Consider the following 18,115-nt stretch of genomic DNA (forward strand, 5'->3'; position numbering starts at 1 on the left):
CATATAGTCAAATAAAGTTCGCAGGATTTTATGACACAATAACGTACGTAAAAACTTTGCATAGATTAACAAATGGATAGAAATATAATATTTGGACACCGCATGTGCAACGTGTGGAACTTTCGCAGCTAAAAGAACAGAATTTTGTAACTTTTGCTTATTTCTAAAGATAACGTTATTCAGTAATTCACTTTTTTTCGCCATAGCATGTAACATGATCTATGCTATAAGGATTTTATGATTTTATGAGACTTAAAATATGGATATTTTACAGATTTTTTTATTTAAAGCTACCAATATATAACTAATTTATAGCTTATTTTAAAAAAAAACTTTTCAAACATAATGGAAGCTTACGAATATTTAAAACATTCTGGTTAAAGGTTTACATTAATGTTCTTCTTATTATATTCTAATATTATTTACTACAATATTAATACACAATAATAAATATTAAATATAAACAGCAATTATGTAAGTAGCTGCATTAACTGATGTTTATTCCATCTTTTTTGTTGTTACATTATTTTATGTTCTTTTATTTGGACTTATTGTTATTCCTTGATGACGGGGTGGCTATTACTCAGGTGGTAGAGCGGGTTGTCCACTAATCGTAGGGTTGGCAGTTCGATTCCTGGCCCACATGACTCCACATGCCGAAGTGTCCTTGGGCAAGACACTGAACCCCAATTTGCTCCCGATGGCAAGTTAGTGCCTTGCATGGCAGCTCTGGTACCATTGGTGTGTGAGTGTGTGTGAATGGGTGAATGGGTGAATGAGACACAGTGTAAAATGCTTTAGATAAAAGCGCTATGTAAGTGAAGACCATTTACGTAATCGGTCAATGCACTTATTTGTTATTTTATTAATATTTAAACTAATGTCACTGAATCCAGGTTCTTTAAAGAATATTATTAGCAATATTTAATATTTTTGTCTTAATTTACTCCCAGGTTTTAACATGTGCCTAAAGCTGCAGGCTACATTTATACAACCTGTTTTAAAAAAAATAAAATATCTTAAAATAAGACACCCCACAATTGCCATTTTCTTTAAATTAATGCACTTGCACGCAGTGTGTAACCTGGATGTCTAGCACGTGACCACTGATTTTATTTTAGATTTAACACACTGGAAAGTTGTAACTGGTGTGTGTGTGTGTGTGTGTGTCCCAGTGCAACCCCACCCTCAGGTTTAGGAGTGAGTGGGTGGTTGGAAAAGACACACACACACACACACACACACAAACACACCATGTTTATTCCACACAAACAGCATCTTTTCACATCTGTGTGTGTGTGTGTGTGTGTGTGTGTGTGTGCCTGCGCAGGTCCCTCCCCTCTGCGCTTATAACGCTTCAGAGGCGCGCAGAGGAGCAGCATTACAGCGGAGACTCTGCACCTGTACCGGCGAGGAGAGGGCAAGGACGCGCGAGACAGTCCCGGTGCTTCTCTCTATCTCTCTCTCTCTCTCGTTCTCTCACATACACACATACACACACACACATACACACACATACACACGCACGCACGCACATACACACACGCACACGCACGCACACAAAGACGCATACACGCGTGCGCACGCTACCGGTCCCGAAGCCGGTTGCAAAAAATAAATAATAATAAAAAAATTTTAAAGAAAAGAAAAGGAAAGAAAAAAAGAAAAAGCTCATCCAGGTGCTGCTGATTCTGATGACATTTTTTCCACTTCGGGAGAAAAGAAAGGATTTTTTTTGTATTAAAAAAAATTAAAGGCAAGAAAAAAAGAGAAAGAAAAAAAGAAAGCAAGAAATGCGTGCGCTGTTGGTGAGTCTGTGCCTCGCGCTGCTGGTGCTGCTGCCGGTGCGCGCGTGCGGTCCGGGCCGCGGTTACGGCCGGCGGAAGCACCCGAAGAAGCTGACTCCGCTCGCGTACAAGCAGTTCATCCCCAACGTGGCGGAGAAGACGCTGGGCGCGAGCGGGCGCTACGAGGGCAAGATCACGCGCAACTCGGAGCGCTTCAAGGAGCTCACGCCCAACTACAACCCGGACATCATCTTCAAGGACGAGGAGAACACCGGCGCCGACCGGCTCATGACCCAGGTACACGAGCTCTCTCTCTCTCTCTCTGTCTGTCTCTTTCTTTCACACACACACACACACACTCACACACACACACATAAAACATACATGCGGATCGATCATTCAGCACTCAGCACAGTCCGGAATTAACACGTGCTCAACCCAAGCTTGTTATTTAACGTGCAGGACGCGTTCGCGTTCAGACGCGGCGTCTAAACTCAACACGCCGAGCCCATTATAAAACAAACCTGCTCGTGCAACGCTGAATTAACACGCGAGCGTGGGCACTTGTTCAGTGTTAACGTGACATACGGGACGATTAAACACCGCACGTGCTTCCTTCAGGTCGCTGTTGCGCGCAGTTGTCAGTCAGCTCCATGCTTCATCCAGACCTTCATCTGCTGCGTTCAAATCACACAGGTGCTGAATTAACACCTCGGATGTTAAGGGTCAGGTGTGATGTAGCAAACCGGTTTCGTCCATAATAGTGTTCAATCACGTGTTCTTCTCCTAGAAGCCTTGAAGGATTTGTTGGTTCAGACGGTGTTCAGTTCGGTTCTGCTGTGGGCTACAGGTGTTCGTTCAAGCAGGAAGGATTTAACTCTGATGAAGGTGTTTATTATTATTATGAAGATAAAAAAAAAATCAACAAAAGGAAGGTGGTTAACACCCCAGCACTGTACCTGACCAACCTTACAGTTTTCATGCACCTAACACCTAACAGTGTTTAATCACTTAGTGCTGAGTTGAACGTACGCGGTGTTATCTCTCAGCGGTGTTCACTGTGTTAGTTCACGACGGTGTTATTTCATCCAAAACAAATAAATCACAGTCTTTACAAGAACGCAGCCGATGAAGATCCATTTCATTCTCTCTTCAACTGAGCGTTTACATTAACACTGTGGCATAGGAATTAACACTGGCAGTTTTCAATCAGCTGTAAAAGTCTTCAAATGAACACACACACACATACACACAGTTCTGAGTTATCCCTTCGGTTCAGGTTGTAGATGTTGTAGATGTTAACTGAGCACCGCGTGTGTTAATTCAGCACGGTGTTAGGTTGTTTAATTCAACACCGCACAAGCCTGAGGTGTGTTAAATCACAGCCTGGTGTCGAGCCAGAGCGTTAAGTGAACACTGCGGCACAGGAACGAACACCTTCAGTTTCAGATTAGTAATAGTTGTAATAGTCCTTAACGCTTTCAGGTGTTAATCGAGCACTGCACGTGTTAACTCTACACAGTGCCTCCGATTTAAAAGCCGACGCAAAGCTGGTGCGGATGCAGAGTGACTAACATTGCAGCGTTAAGTGTTTAACTCCCTCAGATTAAATGTTAAACTGCCTCACAAACTAGCACTGCAGCATGGGAATTAACACAGCCAGTGTTAACTGAACAATTACAGTTGTAGATTTGTTGTAGTGGTCTTTAATCATTTGACAGGTTGAAGGTTCAATTAACACACAGAGTGTTGGTTCATCTCTGAACAGTGCACTGTAGTGAACCCAGAGGAGCGTTAATTCGCCGTCACAGATTATTATCAATCTAAAAGAATGGCGCCGATGTGGATTAACACCGCAGGACTGGCTCTGATTGAACTCTGAAGAAGGTGTTTATTCATACACTCCACAAAAGAACGGAGACAATTTAACACCCTGCAGCATGGGAATAAACACCTACAACGTTCCATTAACACCTGAGATAGTCTGAGAATAGTCTTTAACCGTTCGGAACGGTTGTTGAATTAACGTGCACGGTGTTAGTGAGTTATCACGTATTGTGCAGATGTTGCTCCAACGCAGCATGTCTCACTTAACACTACTTCGATTTAACACTGTAAGTGTTGAATTGCATGAAGCCACGTGAACCATGAGGTGTGTTAATTACACAGTCTCTCATCCTGAGCGTTTCGTTGGTGTTTCATTCTCCTAGCTTGGGCGTTAAATCAAAGTGTTAAACACTTAAACACCATTGAGTTAACTTTACAGTGTTGAATTAACACGTAAAGTCATGACTGATCAGTGTCTGTGGTGTTTGTTTAAGCAAACCTGAGGTGTTCATTCAAAACTGCACGCTTTAATGGTACAGCAACGTGTGTAATACCGAATTAACAAAGTGTTAAATGAATTAACGGGTTTGAATGAACAACTGTCAAATTAACCATTTATACAGTGGTGTTTGAAATAATACCAACCACCTGTGTTTGGACACGACTTAACACTTCCAGAGCCAATTTAACACAATTCCACAAGTGCAGGCGATAACCCGAAAGGATAACCGAACACTATTAACCCAGTACGTGTTAATTTCCGTGCTCTAGCTCAATACTTCTTCGGCTCCATTAAACACGGGGACGGGTCGATTCATTCACAACTTATATAGTGTTGAAATAACCCAGTGTTCAATGAAACGCAGGCTGTCCAAGCAGGTCCAGGTGTTAATTAGCCGTTTTCGGATAATTGAAAGGAAACATATCGACTCAACACCGCAGGGTGAACGAAACACTGTAGGAGTTCATCCCAGCTCTGCAGTTTACAAAGCACTGACGTTTGCAATTAACGTTTTGTCTGCAGTGTTGAATCTGCTCGACACGTGTTCGGTGTTAAGTGGTTGTGTGTTGAGAACCTGCGTGCCTTTTGAGTCGCTCGGGTTTAGGAGGTGTTGAACCGCGAGACGTGTTAATAGATAACTCAAACACTCATTAACACTAATTAAACACTACAAATTTTTACAACCACCATCACTGTAGGTGTTAATTCCCATGCCGGTGCATCGCTTTTGACCGGGTAAAAAAACTGAGGCGTGACGCACCAAGCGCGCACTCCATCTCACTCCTTCGTTCTGGCAAGTGTTTTAAAATATTAAACGCACCCCGTGTGCTCGCAGCTATAATGCGAGGAGCAAGGAGCGAGATGGAGATAATCACGCCACGCGTATACATTATACACATATGTATATGTGTATATGCATGTCTCGTTTTTTAATTAACAAATCAGTCGGAGCTCCTTAATATAGCTCCAGAACGAAGAGCTGCTGAATTTCTCCAATACTCAAAGCTGCATGGAATTTTCTGGAAATTCTCCACAGGGTGCATTATCTAGGAGGATTTTTTTTATTCCCCCAGGAATTATTCCTAAACAAACTTGGAGGAAGGTCAAGCTTTGATAAATCAGCCTTGCAAGGACACACACACACACACACACACACACACACACACACACACACTCTCTCTCTCTCTGTCTCTCGCCCGTTTTTCTGTCTTTATGAGGACCCACTATTGTGATAATGACGGTATGCTAATTAATCTAACTTAACTTAATCTGTCTAATCTAAATTGGAGTTACACGGATGTTTCATTCTTTTTGGTCCTCATAAAGCAATAAAATACTTGTACACACACACACACACACACACACACACACACATACACACACACGGCACAATTACGAGGCTTAAATCTTCTTCGCTGACACGTAACGCAAATGATAACCATTGTGCGAAACTCTTTTATTGTTTAACTAACAATTACGCAGCTAACGGAGTTAAATTCGTAGCTACCGCAACAGTTACTTAAGCGTTTTACAGATTTTGGCTTAAATTCGAAATGATTGCGAAATGAAACACATATAAATATTAAATTTCTAACTAATGATTGTAAGTAATATTTTTTTCACAAAATACAAATCATTTGTAAATTCAGTTTCATTACCTGCTTAATTTATTACATCGGATTTAATTTGCTTATTTAAGTCACTTAAGTCTTAATTATTTATTTTTGTTTTTTAAATACTACTTACATATACATCATATGCTATGATGTATAAATTGTAAAAACGATGAAATCAAAATGTTTATTCTTTTTCCATTTGGCATGCATTATATTAAAGTTCGACTCCGATTGGTTGCACAACAACCAATCGGCGGGCGCTCCTTTAATTCATGCGTTTCAATTAAGTAAAGTGGACCAACAGGCACTTTGATACAAAACGACACAGTTTTATGCCCATATATGGACATCCTGATACAATTCAACCAAATATGTAATAGCGTATGAATTTAACACCAAAAAAAACAAACAAAACCAGTCATGCTGCAGAATTTCATCCGGACTTTTACGTAGCACACACCGTCGAATATGTTCTAAAACTTTATCGTTTCCATAGTAACAGCTCGTTCACAGGGACTTGCATTCATGGTATGTAATGAAATTTTATTATTAACAACGAAAAAAAACTGTTGATATGGTGAAGTTTCCTGTAAGGAGAAATGTGATAATGTAACGTTCGTGGAAGGAGTCTCCAGCATCAGCGCTTTGTAACACGGTAGCTCGAAGGTTTCCAACATCATCAGGACAGACGAGTTTACACTTCATCGCGGTTTCTCGTTATCATGACAAGCTATTATTTGTTAGCATCATCTCACACGTCTTTTTATGTCTTTCGTGTACAGTTTAGATTCCAGTGTTGAATCGTTTAAAAAAACAAAAAGTTCAACGGTGCAGAAAAGACGTCATTAAAGCGTCCGTGTTAAAGACAGAGAGCTGAACGTATCGCACACTCTGTAATTCACTCACTGCAGGTGCATTTTTAAAGTCTCTCTCTTTTTTTTGGCTCGTTTTTTTCCCTCCTCCTTTATAACTAAGGGATGAAACTAGCGTCAGGTGTGGTTTGGTCTTTTCTCAGATGTCTATCAAACTTCACTTACAGTTATTACGGCGTGTGACGCCTCCAGGCGCTTCCACTCACCTGAACCACGCTGAACACGCCCGGCTACACCATGTCCGCTTTACAAGCTCGCCGCTGTCTTGCGCCGCTCCAGTTCCCTGATCACACACCAGCTCAGTAACACACCCTGCAGGAGATCAAACGAGTGCTTTAGTCAGTCTTACCTGTGTTTTGGCTACAGGGACTAGCTAAGAGTTCCTGTGTGTGAAAATTTTGTTCCTAAATATAATTTTTTTAGTTCAACATAATTGTTTTACGTGAATTTATGAAATGTATTGATTTCAGTTAGAGAGCTAGCTAACAACAGCTAGTTTTCTATTTGCTGTGTAGCTAATACATATTCATTTATATATATATATATTTATATATATATATATATATGAGATTCCAATTATAAAACATTTCATGTCAAAATATCAAACAGCACTTAGGTAATGGTAGCTTGAGCCTAGCTTGCTGGCATAGCTAGCTTTGAGCACAACGGAGCGAAGCAGAAGTGTTCGCCATGTTTTCAAATATTTTCTGACATTAGCAAAACTGAAAGTGTTTAGCTTACCTACTTTGCATGGAAGTAGTGTTGCTAGCAAAGTAACTAGCTAGTTTAAGTAAGTTTTCCAGTACTAAGTTGTTAGCATTTCTAATTTCCAAATCAAATATCAAGTAAACGCTTAACTAATAATTAACTGATAATTAATGAGTAATTATTTATACTAATTGATTCTTTAAATGGTGATGAAACACTGGATTGTGATTTGTTGGTTGGTGGAGATGGTGATAGAACAGTGGATTGTGATTGGTTGGTTGGTGGAGATGGTGATAGAACAGTGGATTGTGATTGGTTGGTTGGTGGAGATGGTGATAGAACAGTGGATTGTGAGTGGTTAGTTGGTGGAGATGGTGATAGAACAGTGGATTGTGATTGGTTGGTTGGTGGAGATGGTGATAGAACAGTGGCTTGTGATTGGTTGGTTGGTGGAGATGGTGATAGAACAGTGGCTTGTGATTGGTTGGTTGGTGGAGATGGTGATAGAACAGTGGCTTGTGATTGTTTAGTTGGTGGAGATGGTGATAGAACAGTGGATTGTGATTGGTTAGTTGGCTGAGATACTGGTACACACTTTCTAACACACACAAAAAGTTCCACTTTTAGGCTGTATTTATCAGGATCCACTACAGTTTGATGATTTTACACACACTCTCACACACACACACACACACATACACACACACACACACACACGTTGAATCAGGTGTGTGTGGTCAGTAAAACTGTATTTTGGCTTTCTGTCACTAAGTGTTTCTTCTGAGGCGATTCTTTGTTAGCAGATTAAGAGGCGACATCCGTAGCGTCCGCGTGTCCTGCTGCGCTTCACGCCCGCTGGCTTGATTTGCGGCACACGACCCGATGAATTAATAACGAGCTCTCGGCTCCCTGCTCTTTTTCTCTTTTCACTCGAGTGCTACAAGTTCTCAGACGAGCTCCGTCTCATCTTCTGCACCACTGTGCGTTTACTGCGTCATTTTAACGACACAGTGGGGGGAAAAAAACAACCCAACCTCCATCGCTGTGCTTGTGTTTCTATGTGTGCCACATTGAGAGGATTCCTTTTTTGTTTGTTTGTTTGTTTAAAAATGATCACTTGATATTAATCACCTGCTGAGTATTTATCCGATAAGGCAAAATTGTTTAACGGAAAAAGAGCTTGTTGCTCAGTTAGAGCTAATCTTGATTATGCTAAAACAATAACTTTAAATGATCTGAAAGGTTTGTCAAATAAAGCAACACAGCGTTAGAGATGTGTGTCGCAGTTTCCAGCTCCTCGGCTGGATCTATATGTTTTAGAGCAGTGAAGCGAACGCGGATGAGTTATCTATATTTAATGGCTGCTTCCTCAGAGTGAGAGAGAGAGAGAGAGAAAGAGAGAGAGAGAGAGCGAGAGAGAGAGAGAGAGATGCTCCTTTTTTCCTGAGGGAATGTTCCTCAAGACAGGAAAATATCCACAGCCCTAAAAACACTATTGGTTTATATCTGTATGTAAGCAAAATCATTTCAAGCAGATTCACAGATCAAGTCTTATTTTCCGAACGTGAGCATACGCTCGATTCTAGGATTTTAACGTGGCTACAATCATTAAAGAGGCGTTACACTCAACACACGTTCCTGTTATGTATGCAAAGAATAAAAAACTCCGCCCACTAGGGGGAAGGTCAGCGCCCAGATATAGCTACAGTTTCGGTGTAAAATGCTCGCAATTTTACACCAATCCTGTTCTAACTAGGATAAGGTGATGCTGGTTTAACGTCCATGGAAGGAGTCTCCGGTGTCAGTGCTTTGCGACAGTCTGAAAGTCTTCAGGAAAGAGGGCGGAGTTTATACTTTATGCAAGCAGCATTTTAACTTCAAGAGAAAGAAAAAAAGAGAGGCCAGTGAGGGAATGAGCATTTATAGCTGCTGTAATGTAAAGAAAACAAACTTGTTGCTCAGATATCAAATGCAACTATAAACTGCACTCATTTTATTCTTTAAATATCAGCTGTATAGTACTTTCTCTGAAAAGAACAATGAGCAAACGTTATATAACATATTACGATATGAAATCTCAGTGAAGCCGAAACACCTCGCAGGATCAAGATGTTTTTTGTGATCGTTCACTATATATATCAGACGCATAACAGTGTCTCATTCATTGATTTGTTCCCGCTTTCCTCTCTCTCTCTCAGAGATGCAAAGACAAGCTGAACTCGCTGGCGATCTCGGTGATGAACCAGTGGCCGGGGGTTAAGCTGCGCGTGACCGAAGGATGGGATGAAGACGGCCACCATTTCGAGGAGTCGCTTCACTACGAGGGCCGAGCCGTGGACATCACCACGTCCGACCGAGACAAGAGCAAATATGGCACGCTGTCGCGTTTAGCCGTGGAGGCCGGCTTCGACTGGGTGTACTACGAGTCCAAAGCTCATATCCACTGCTCCGTTAAAGCAGGTCAGGAACACACGACCAATAAAAAACCCAGAAAAAAGATCTGTCTGTAAAACGTGGCTGAATAGATAGAAGGATGCTGAAGAGTTTTAGAGATAAAATGTGTGTGTGTGTGTTTGTGTGTGTGTGTGTGCGTGTGTGTGCGTGTGTGTGTGTGTGTGTGTGTAATTCACTTTATAATAAGAGCCGCTGTGTTCTCAGAGTTGGATGCCATGTGTGTGTGAAAAGTGTGTGTCCTGTGTTACATTCGAACAGAAGAAGAGGATTCTTTGAAAAAAATCTCGTAATAGTTTACAGAAAATTCGCTCATCGACATACACACACACACAAAAAAAAGATTAAACGAACGAAGGAACGAGTAGAACGAAACGACAAAATAAAGAGCGAGTGAAATTAATCTTAAAATGTTAAGAACGATCCATTTAAGTTTGAAAGAAAACTGGAACTATAAGTGAAAGTCGTTTTTAAGATTCCATTTCAAACCATTGGACGTGGATTTTTCTTTCTTTCGAAACGTTTTAAAAATCTGCTTTTGTTTTCATTTCCAAAATGAATAACTTCTCTTATATCAGTAGCTTCAAAACATTAAATAAATCAAACATTTCCTCGTCTTTTATCCTTTTAACTTTATCCTCATCTTCACCCAAATCCTTATTAGCCCGATTATTACGTCTATTCTATCGTTATAAGCCCTGTGATTAGATTCCCAGGAGCAAGTCTTCATAGTGTATATGTGTGTGTGTGTGTGTGTGTGTGTGTGTGCGATGGAGATTAGTGAGCTTATATCGCCCCACTCAGTCTCTGTGAGGGAGAAACTCTTTATAGGGAGATCGACTCAAATGCAATATACATCCATTTGGCAATGGAATTATTTATTTGTTATTTATGATGATGTATTTTTAATAATTAATCTTTTTTTAATAATTTCATTAGAATTCTTGACATTTTTAACAATTTCTTTTGCAGTATAACAAGTGAATTTTATTTTAAATTCATTAATAAATGTAATTATTTCAATAGGCTTAAGATTTTTATCCAGTGTAGAAAAAGGCTACTTAAATGTATCTGTGATAATTAACAATGCTTTAATGTCTTTTTGTGTAGTATTTTGTGTAATCTGGTGTAGATCTGGTGCGTCGTTTCATGGCTATGGAATGCAATATCATTTTAAACTAAATGAATTCATACTTAGACAAATTGTCATTATAATTATAATATTATAATATATTCAAATCTGTCCAAACGTTTGTTTTTTTTCCCCTCTCCTGTTCATTTGGGGAAAAATTGACCAGATAAATCCCATCTCCTCTATTAGCACGGCGCTCATGTTTCAATCTGTTTGAAGACGAAATCCGTGGATCACGATTCCAAACACACGTTTTGACATATTTCTTGAAGTCCGTGTCAGTCTGAGGTCACATGCCTTTAGAAAAAATAGGAGGGTTTCCGTGGCCCGGGATCTGATGAGAGGATTAGGGTTTTTTTAAAAAAAAAAAGAAGAAGAAGAAGAAGCAGAAACCTTTAGCCATGTTTGCTGAAAGTGTGATCCGAGAGACAGGAATGTGAAGAGAGAAGCATGATGGGAAATAAAAAGGTGGCTTTGACGTTAGTCTGCCATTTCAAACCTCATTTACATTCAAATCTCCATCAGCAGAGAATTGGGCAAGAGCAAATACCTATTCTTTCTTTTTTTTACCAGGCAGTCTGTGTGTGTGTGTGTGTGTGTGTGTGTGTGTGTGAATTGTAACCCAGACGTTCCTGCACCTGAGCAAATATGAGCAAGTTGCTGGGAAAAAGGCCCAGAAGTGTCCCCTCCTTTATTTTCCAAGAGCTTCGTACACAAACTGTAATTAGAATGACAATGTCGCCTCCTTTATTGGAGCTTTTTTTAATTAGAGCCGTCCGTGCCTCTTCCCGTGAACACACACTCACACACACACTCTCTCTCTCTCTCTCTCTCTCTCTCACACACACACACACACACACACACACACACACTCACAGGCTCTTTGGGAAGATTCTAACCGAATTCACACAAGCTGCTGTGATTGATCTTGTTTGCTGAAAGGCTGTGTTCCAATATGCGCTGTATTCCCTTTGTCTCATTGACTACACACTACACAAGACGTTTCTAAACACAAAAATACTTTCATCTGTTTCTCCAGTCACTAAATAACTCCATTTCTGAATTCTGATTTAGAGCAATTAACATTGATGAATTGACAGCATATACTTAACATCGGGGGGACCCGTCAAATTAAATCTTGTTTTTAACTTAGACTCTGGAATTACCAAAAACTGCAACACATTTTAAATCAACATTTAATTTTAAAAGTGTCTAATTAAGCATATTTAACATGTTGAAAATGTTGAATTAAAACCACTGAATTACTGCAGTTTATCTTCAATCTTGTTGAATTAACACTAGCATAAAACATGAATGAAAGCTTTGTTAAATTAAGACTTTAAATTCAAAACTGATTCATAAACATATAGAACTAGAGAACTCATGAATTAAAACATGCTGAATTATCACTACTTAACTTAAAACATGCTGAATTATTCATATTTTTAAAAATTATACTTTAAACATGTTGAATTATTAATATTTAACTTTAAACATGCTGAATTATCAATATATAACTTAAAACATTTCGAATTATCACTACCTACCTTAAGACATGTTCAATTATTAATATTTAACTTCAAACATGTTCAATTATCACTACCTAATTTAAAACATTTTGAATTACTAAGATTTAACTTAAAACATGTTGAATGTTTAACATTTAACTTAAAACATGTTGAAATATCAATATTTAACTTAACATATGTTCAATTATGAATACTTAAACATGTTGAATTATTAATATTTAACTTAAAACATTTCAAATTATCACTACCTAGCTTAAGACATGTTCAATTATTAACATTTAACCTAAAACATTTTGAAATATCAATATTTAACTTATATGTTCAATTATCACTACTTAAAACATGTTCAATGATTAATATTTTATTTAAAACATGTTGAAATATTTAACTTAACATATGTTCAATTATCACTATTAAAACATGTTGAATTATTAATATTTAACTTAAAATATTGAATTATCTATATTTAACTTAAAACATGTTGAAATATTAATATTTAACTTAAAACATGTTGAATTATCACTACTTAAATTAAAACATGTTGAATTATTAATATTTAACTTTAAATACATTGAATTATCAATATTTAATGTTTTAAACATATTGAATTATCAATATTTAACTTAAAACATGTTGAATTATCCTTACTTATCTTAAAACATACTGAATTAATACCACTTAACTTTAAACATGTTCAATTATCACTACTTAGCTTAAAATATGTTGAATTATCAATATGTAACTTAAAACATGTTGAATGAGCAATATTTAATTTAAAACACTGAATTATTAATATTTAACTTTAAACATGTTGAATTATCAGTACTTAAACATGCTGAATTAATACCATGTTTTGTAAAATACATGGTATTGTAATACATAAAGAAGTGATCTTTACTTCCTTATTTTTGTTGATCCAACAACTCCATTAAAGATGTAATAAGCATCTCCAGCACATAAATAAACGTTATTAGTAATATGTAGTAACATTTGAGTAAATATGTTTTTATTTATCTCTCTACAGAGAACTCTGTGGCAGCAAAGTCGGGTGGCTGTTTTCCCGGCTCGGCTCACGTCCGCCTGAAGGATGGCGCGATGAAGAAAGTGAAGGACCTGAAAGTGGGAGACGAGGTCTTGGCAGCAGATGAGTCTGGGAACCTTGTCTACAGTGAGTTTATCATGTTTGTGGACCGTGATGATGTCAGGAGACGAGTGTTCCACGTCATCGAGACCAGGAACCCGCCGACAAGGATCGCGCTCACCGCCGCGCACCTGCTGTTCATCGTCCAGAACTCTACGCTGACCGAGATGTTCGCCAGCGACATCACACCGGGACAGGAAGTGATGATACTGGATGAGGGAGGACACAGTCTTCGTGCAGTCATGGTGGATCGGATTTACGAAGAAGAACATGAGGGATCCTTCGCGCCGCTCACAGGTCATGGCACCATCGTGGTGGATGACATCCTCGCTTCATGTTACGCTGCTGTACAGAACCAGAAGCTGGCACACTTATCGTTCGCGCCTGTCCGCCTTGTCCACAAGGTGGCACCATTTTTGTTCAACAGATCAGTCCAGAATGATGGTGTGCACTGGTACTCTGACTTTCTGTACCGAATCGGGACACGGATTTTAGGCGAAGCTGCTTTTCATCCAATCAGCATGGAGGACAAGAGCTGAAAGACAAAATGTCTATATATATGTATATCAAAGACTAATGTAGGACACAAGACAATGTTAGAATATGAATAAAGAGAGACAAACAGGCCCCCTTTCCTGGAAGAGGAAAAATAGGAGGGATATTTATTATTTTACAGACACCATCTCAAAAAAATGGAAAAAAGAAAGAAATGGAGCCTTAAATGTGTCCTGAATAATTTATTCACACGTGAACTCCGGCTGCTGATCTCTCTCTCTCTCTCTCTCTCTCTCTCTCTCTCTCACACACACACACACACACATATATACAGGATTGTGTTTCAGCATGTGTGTACCATCCGGACGTGCAGAATCTATTTTTATATACTTCAAGAAAGAAAGAAAAATGAATGAAAAATGTTCTGTGCGACTAGGGCATGTGCTGAACAGTTCTTCTTAAAGGCATGGGGGGGGGGGGGGCTTAACTTAACCATTGTGTAATTGAAGCTAGCAGCCATGTTAGCCGATGATTAGGCTAACTCTAATTGTTTCTATTAAAGCCAGTATTTTGTGCTAAGCAGTACGACGAGCTGAAAAAGCGAAAAGAAAAACTAGTAACGTCACATGACATCTCAAATTTAACTTAAGCCCTGCCCTTTTTGGACAAGCTACTTCAGTCAAAACAGATGCTCTCATTTAAATTTCTACAAAAGAAAAGACTTTAAAATGCTGCCTCATTAAACGGTCAAAAAAATGGCCTCATCCCAAACAGCGGCGTTATTTTTCACACGTTATTTTATCGGCACATGCCTACGTGCGTCTGACTGACTGACTGACTGTTATATATTTTTTTCGGGATTTGGGAGGGTAGGGGGGGTTGGGGGTCCATAAATTATATTTTTATACACAGAATTGTAAATTAGATTTTGACTGTTCGCTCGTTGCCGAATCACTTGAAATAGTGTAAATTATGAGAATATATTTTAATTTAAATAGTCACAAAGAGTTTCTTCATGATATTATCCTTCTTATTTTTATTATTATTATTATTATTATTATTATTATTATTATTATTATTTTACTATTATCATCATTATTTTTCAGTGTTTCTCTTGTCATTGCTCATTTTTGGAAAACAGAACTGCACATTTTGGACATTTCACTCTCCTAACCGCAGAGTTACAGACTGAATTAATACGTAACTCATGTAAATTTACTAAAATGTATTTTTTGCCTCCATTTTTTTTGTAATAGGTGAATAGTTTTATAGGAATAAAATGTAGCAGATATGCACAGGCTCAATGTGTCAGGAAATGTATAGAGATGATTATTTATATGTTTATATTATAAAAAAAATGTGAGAAAGAAATTGTGTGTTTCTGGAATTTTTTTTTGTTGTTGTTGTTATAAGGGTTTTCTATTGCCAAACTATCAAAAAACAAAACCCACAACAATATTACTGAATGAGTTAAGATGCAATACTGATACAGCTCGTGCTTCCTGTACACAGTGATGGATGGACAGACACATTCCAATGATCACTGATAAGTTAAATCCATTTTGATGGATGACTAGACTGTTGGGTGGATAGATGGATGGAAGGAAGGATGGGACGATTATGGATATGGATGAATGTATAGAGTAGGGATAGTGTGTTGGATGTATAGATAGAAGGATAGGCATATTAGAGAGTGCTGGATGGAGGGATGAATGGATGGGTAGACTATGGATAGACTGTTTTATAGCCCATTGGATGAAACGAGGGATGGATGGGTGGATAAATTACTGGATTATGAATAGTCTGTTTAGAGGGATAAATAAAGAGCTGGATAAATAGAGTGGTGAATGGATTATGGATAGAATGATTAATGGATGAATGGATGGGTAGATCATGGATAGACTGCTGGATGGGTAGTTCATGGATAGACTGCTGGATGGATCATGGATAGCCCACTCGATAGACGGATGGATGGATGGATGGATGGATGGAGGAGTAGCTTTATGGATTACAGATAGATGGATAGACAGACAAAAACAACTGCTACCTGATGCAAACGTGTTGTCTACTTGTCTATATACACTGATTAGCCATAACAGTGAAACCACTGAGAGGTGAAGTGAATAATATCGATTATCGGGGGGATAACTCTACTACTAGGCAGCAGGTGAACAGTCAGTTCTCGAAGTTAACGTGTTGGAAGAAGGAAAAATGCTCAAGCGTAAGAATCTGAGCGACTTTGACGAGGGCCAAATCGTGATGGCGAGACGACTGGGTCAGAGCGTCTCCAGAACGGAAGGTGTTGTGGGGTGTTCCCGGTACCCAGGGGTTAGTACCTACCAAAAGTGAACCAGCGACAGGGTCGTTTGGAGCGAAGTCTAGCCCATCTGGTCCGATCTAACAGAAGAGCTACTGTAGCAGAAACTGCTAAAAAAGTTAATGCTGGCTCTGATAGAAAGGTGTGAGAAGCTTGCTGCGTACGGAGCTGTATAGCTGCAGACCGGTCAGAGCACCCATGCCGACCCCTGTCCACCACAGAAAGCTCCTACAATGGGCATGTGAGCATCAGAACTGGACCATGGAGCAATGGAAGAAGGTGGCCTGGTCTGATGAATCAGTGTGGAAGTGTTCTGCTGGGAAAGCATGGGTCCTGGCATTCACGTGGATGTTACTTTGACACGTACCACCTACCTAAACATTGTTGAAGGGGCGTACGAAAGGATAACGCACCCTGACACAATGAGAAAATTGTTTAGGAACAGTTTGATGTACATGACAAAGAGTTCAAGGTGATTTAAAGGATCTGCTGCTAACATCTTGGTGCCAGATACCACAGCACACCTTCAGAGGTTTTGTGGAGTCCAAGCGTTGACGGGTCAGAGCTGTTTCAGTGGCACAAGGAGAGGATAACCTACATGATATTAGGCAGGTGGTTTTATGGCTGATCGGTGTATGTTTGCTCACATACCAGCCTACTTACACCTCTCTCTCTCTCTCTCATGGTGTGTGGGTGTGAAAAGTATGTGTCCTGTGTTACATTTGAACAGAAGAAGAGGATTCAGACTATATATATTGAACACACACTACACACATACAGTTTTTTAAAATAAAAATAAAAAAACAACAATTAATAAAGTGTAAACAACTTTCAAGGCAAATGACGGAAGAAAAACAAATCCAAAAAATAGGGATGGAATAAAGAGTAAAATAATAGAAATACTGTATATTAATAACAGAGGAAGAAGTGAAAAATTAGAAAAAGGAGAAGAGAGAGAGAACAAAAATTTAAATAACCTATAACAAAAGACGAGAAGTAAAAAAAAAAAAAAAAATGCATGCTGTCAGTGTAGTGGGTTTGATACTAAAGGAAAACATGGTTCAAATCTAAATCAAAGTAAATTCAAAGCATCGCTTTGAGACAAAATCTTTTTTTATAGCGTGTGTTTTAATGCTGATACGCAAACTCGTTAGCTGCTTAGTTCATGTGTGTGTGTGTTTAGAAAAGAGGTTTGAAAGCTTTTGAACTGTGTTGCAACATGAACAGAAATTCCACGGCCACTTCTCTCCAGCAGCTCTTCATTGTGTGCATGGGTTTTGTTTTTTTTGACCTTGCACGCTTTATGCCAATACACACAAAAGCATCCAAAAAGCATAAAAGCATGAGCATTCCTCGCCACACAGGTAAATAAAAGCGGCAAAATCCTGCAAGCGGCGTTGTGCCTGAGGAACAGACAGAGAGAGAGAGAGAGAGAGAGAGAGAGAGAGAGAGAGAGGAGAGAGAGATTGTACAAAAATAAATAAATAAGAGAGAGGGAAAATGCATTGAGGCAACAATAAAACCCTAAACCTAAGTTTTTATTCCGTTACTGTAAACCCTCTGCTAATGCAAATAAAGTTTTACTGAAACGAGACAATTCGATTTTTATTTTTCCTAAAACTAAATTCTAAACTATCCTGGCTGATTGACCACAAGTCTGGAGTAATGAGTCATATAAAGAGCTTCACAATCTGATGTATCTAATAAGAAAGAAAGACGAAGGGGGAGAGGGAGAAAA

General features: G+C 38.9%; 1 protein-coding gene across 1 annotated transcript; it reads left to right on the top strand.

Moving 5' to 3' along the window:
• The first annotated feature begins 1,577 nt into the window (after nt 1-1,577).
• Nucleotides 1,578-14,510, top strand: shha (sonic hedgehog signaling molecule a). The gene is made up of 3 exons (XM_053628501.1): nt 1,578-2,084; nt 9,511-9,772; nt 13,449-14,510. The coding sequence occupies exons 1-3, from the start codon at nt 1,794-1,796 to the stop codon at nt 14,102-14,104; spliced, it is 1,209 nt and encodes a 402-aa protein (XP_053484476.1). The 5' UTR covers nt 1,578-1,793; the 3' UTR covers nt 14,105-14,510.
• The last annotated feature ends 3,605 nt before the right edge of the window (nt 14,511-18,115 follow it).

The sequence above is a fragment of the Ictalurus furcatus genome, chromosome 7 (assembly GCF_023375685.1).
Source record: "Ictalurus furcatus strain D&B chromosome 7, Billie_1.0, whole genome shotgun sequence".
NCBI classification, from domain to species: Eukaryota; Metazoa; Chordata; class Actinopteri; order Siluriformes; family Ictaluridae; genus Ictalurus; species Ictalurus furcatus.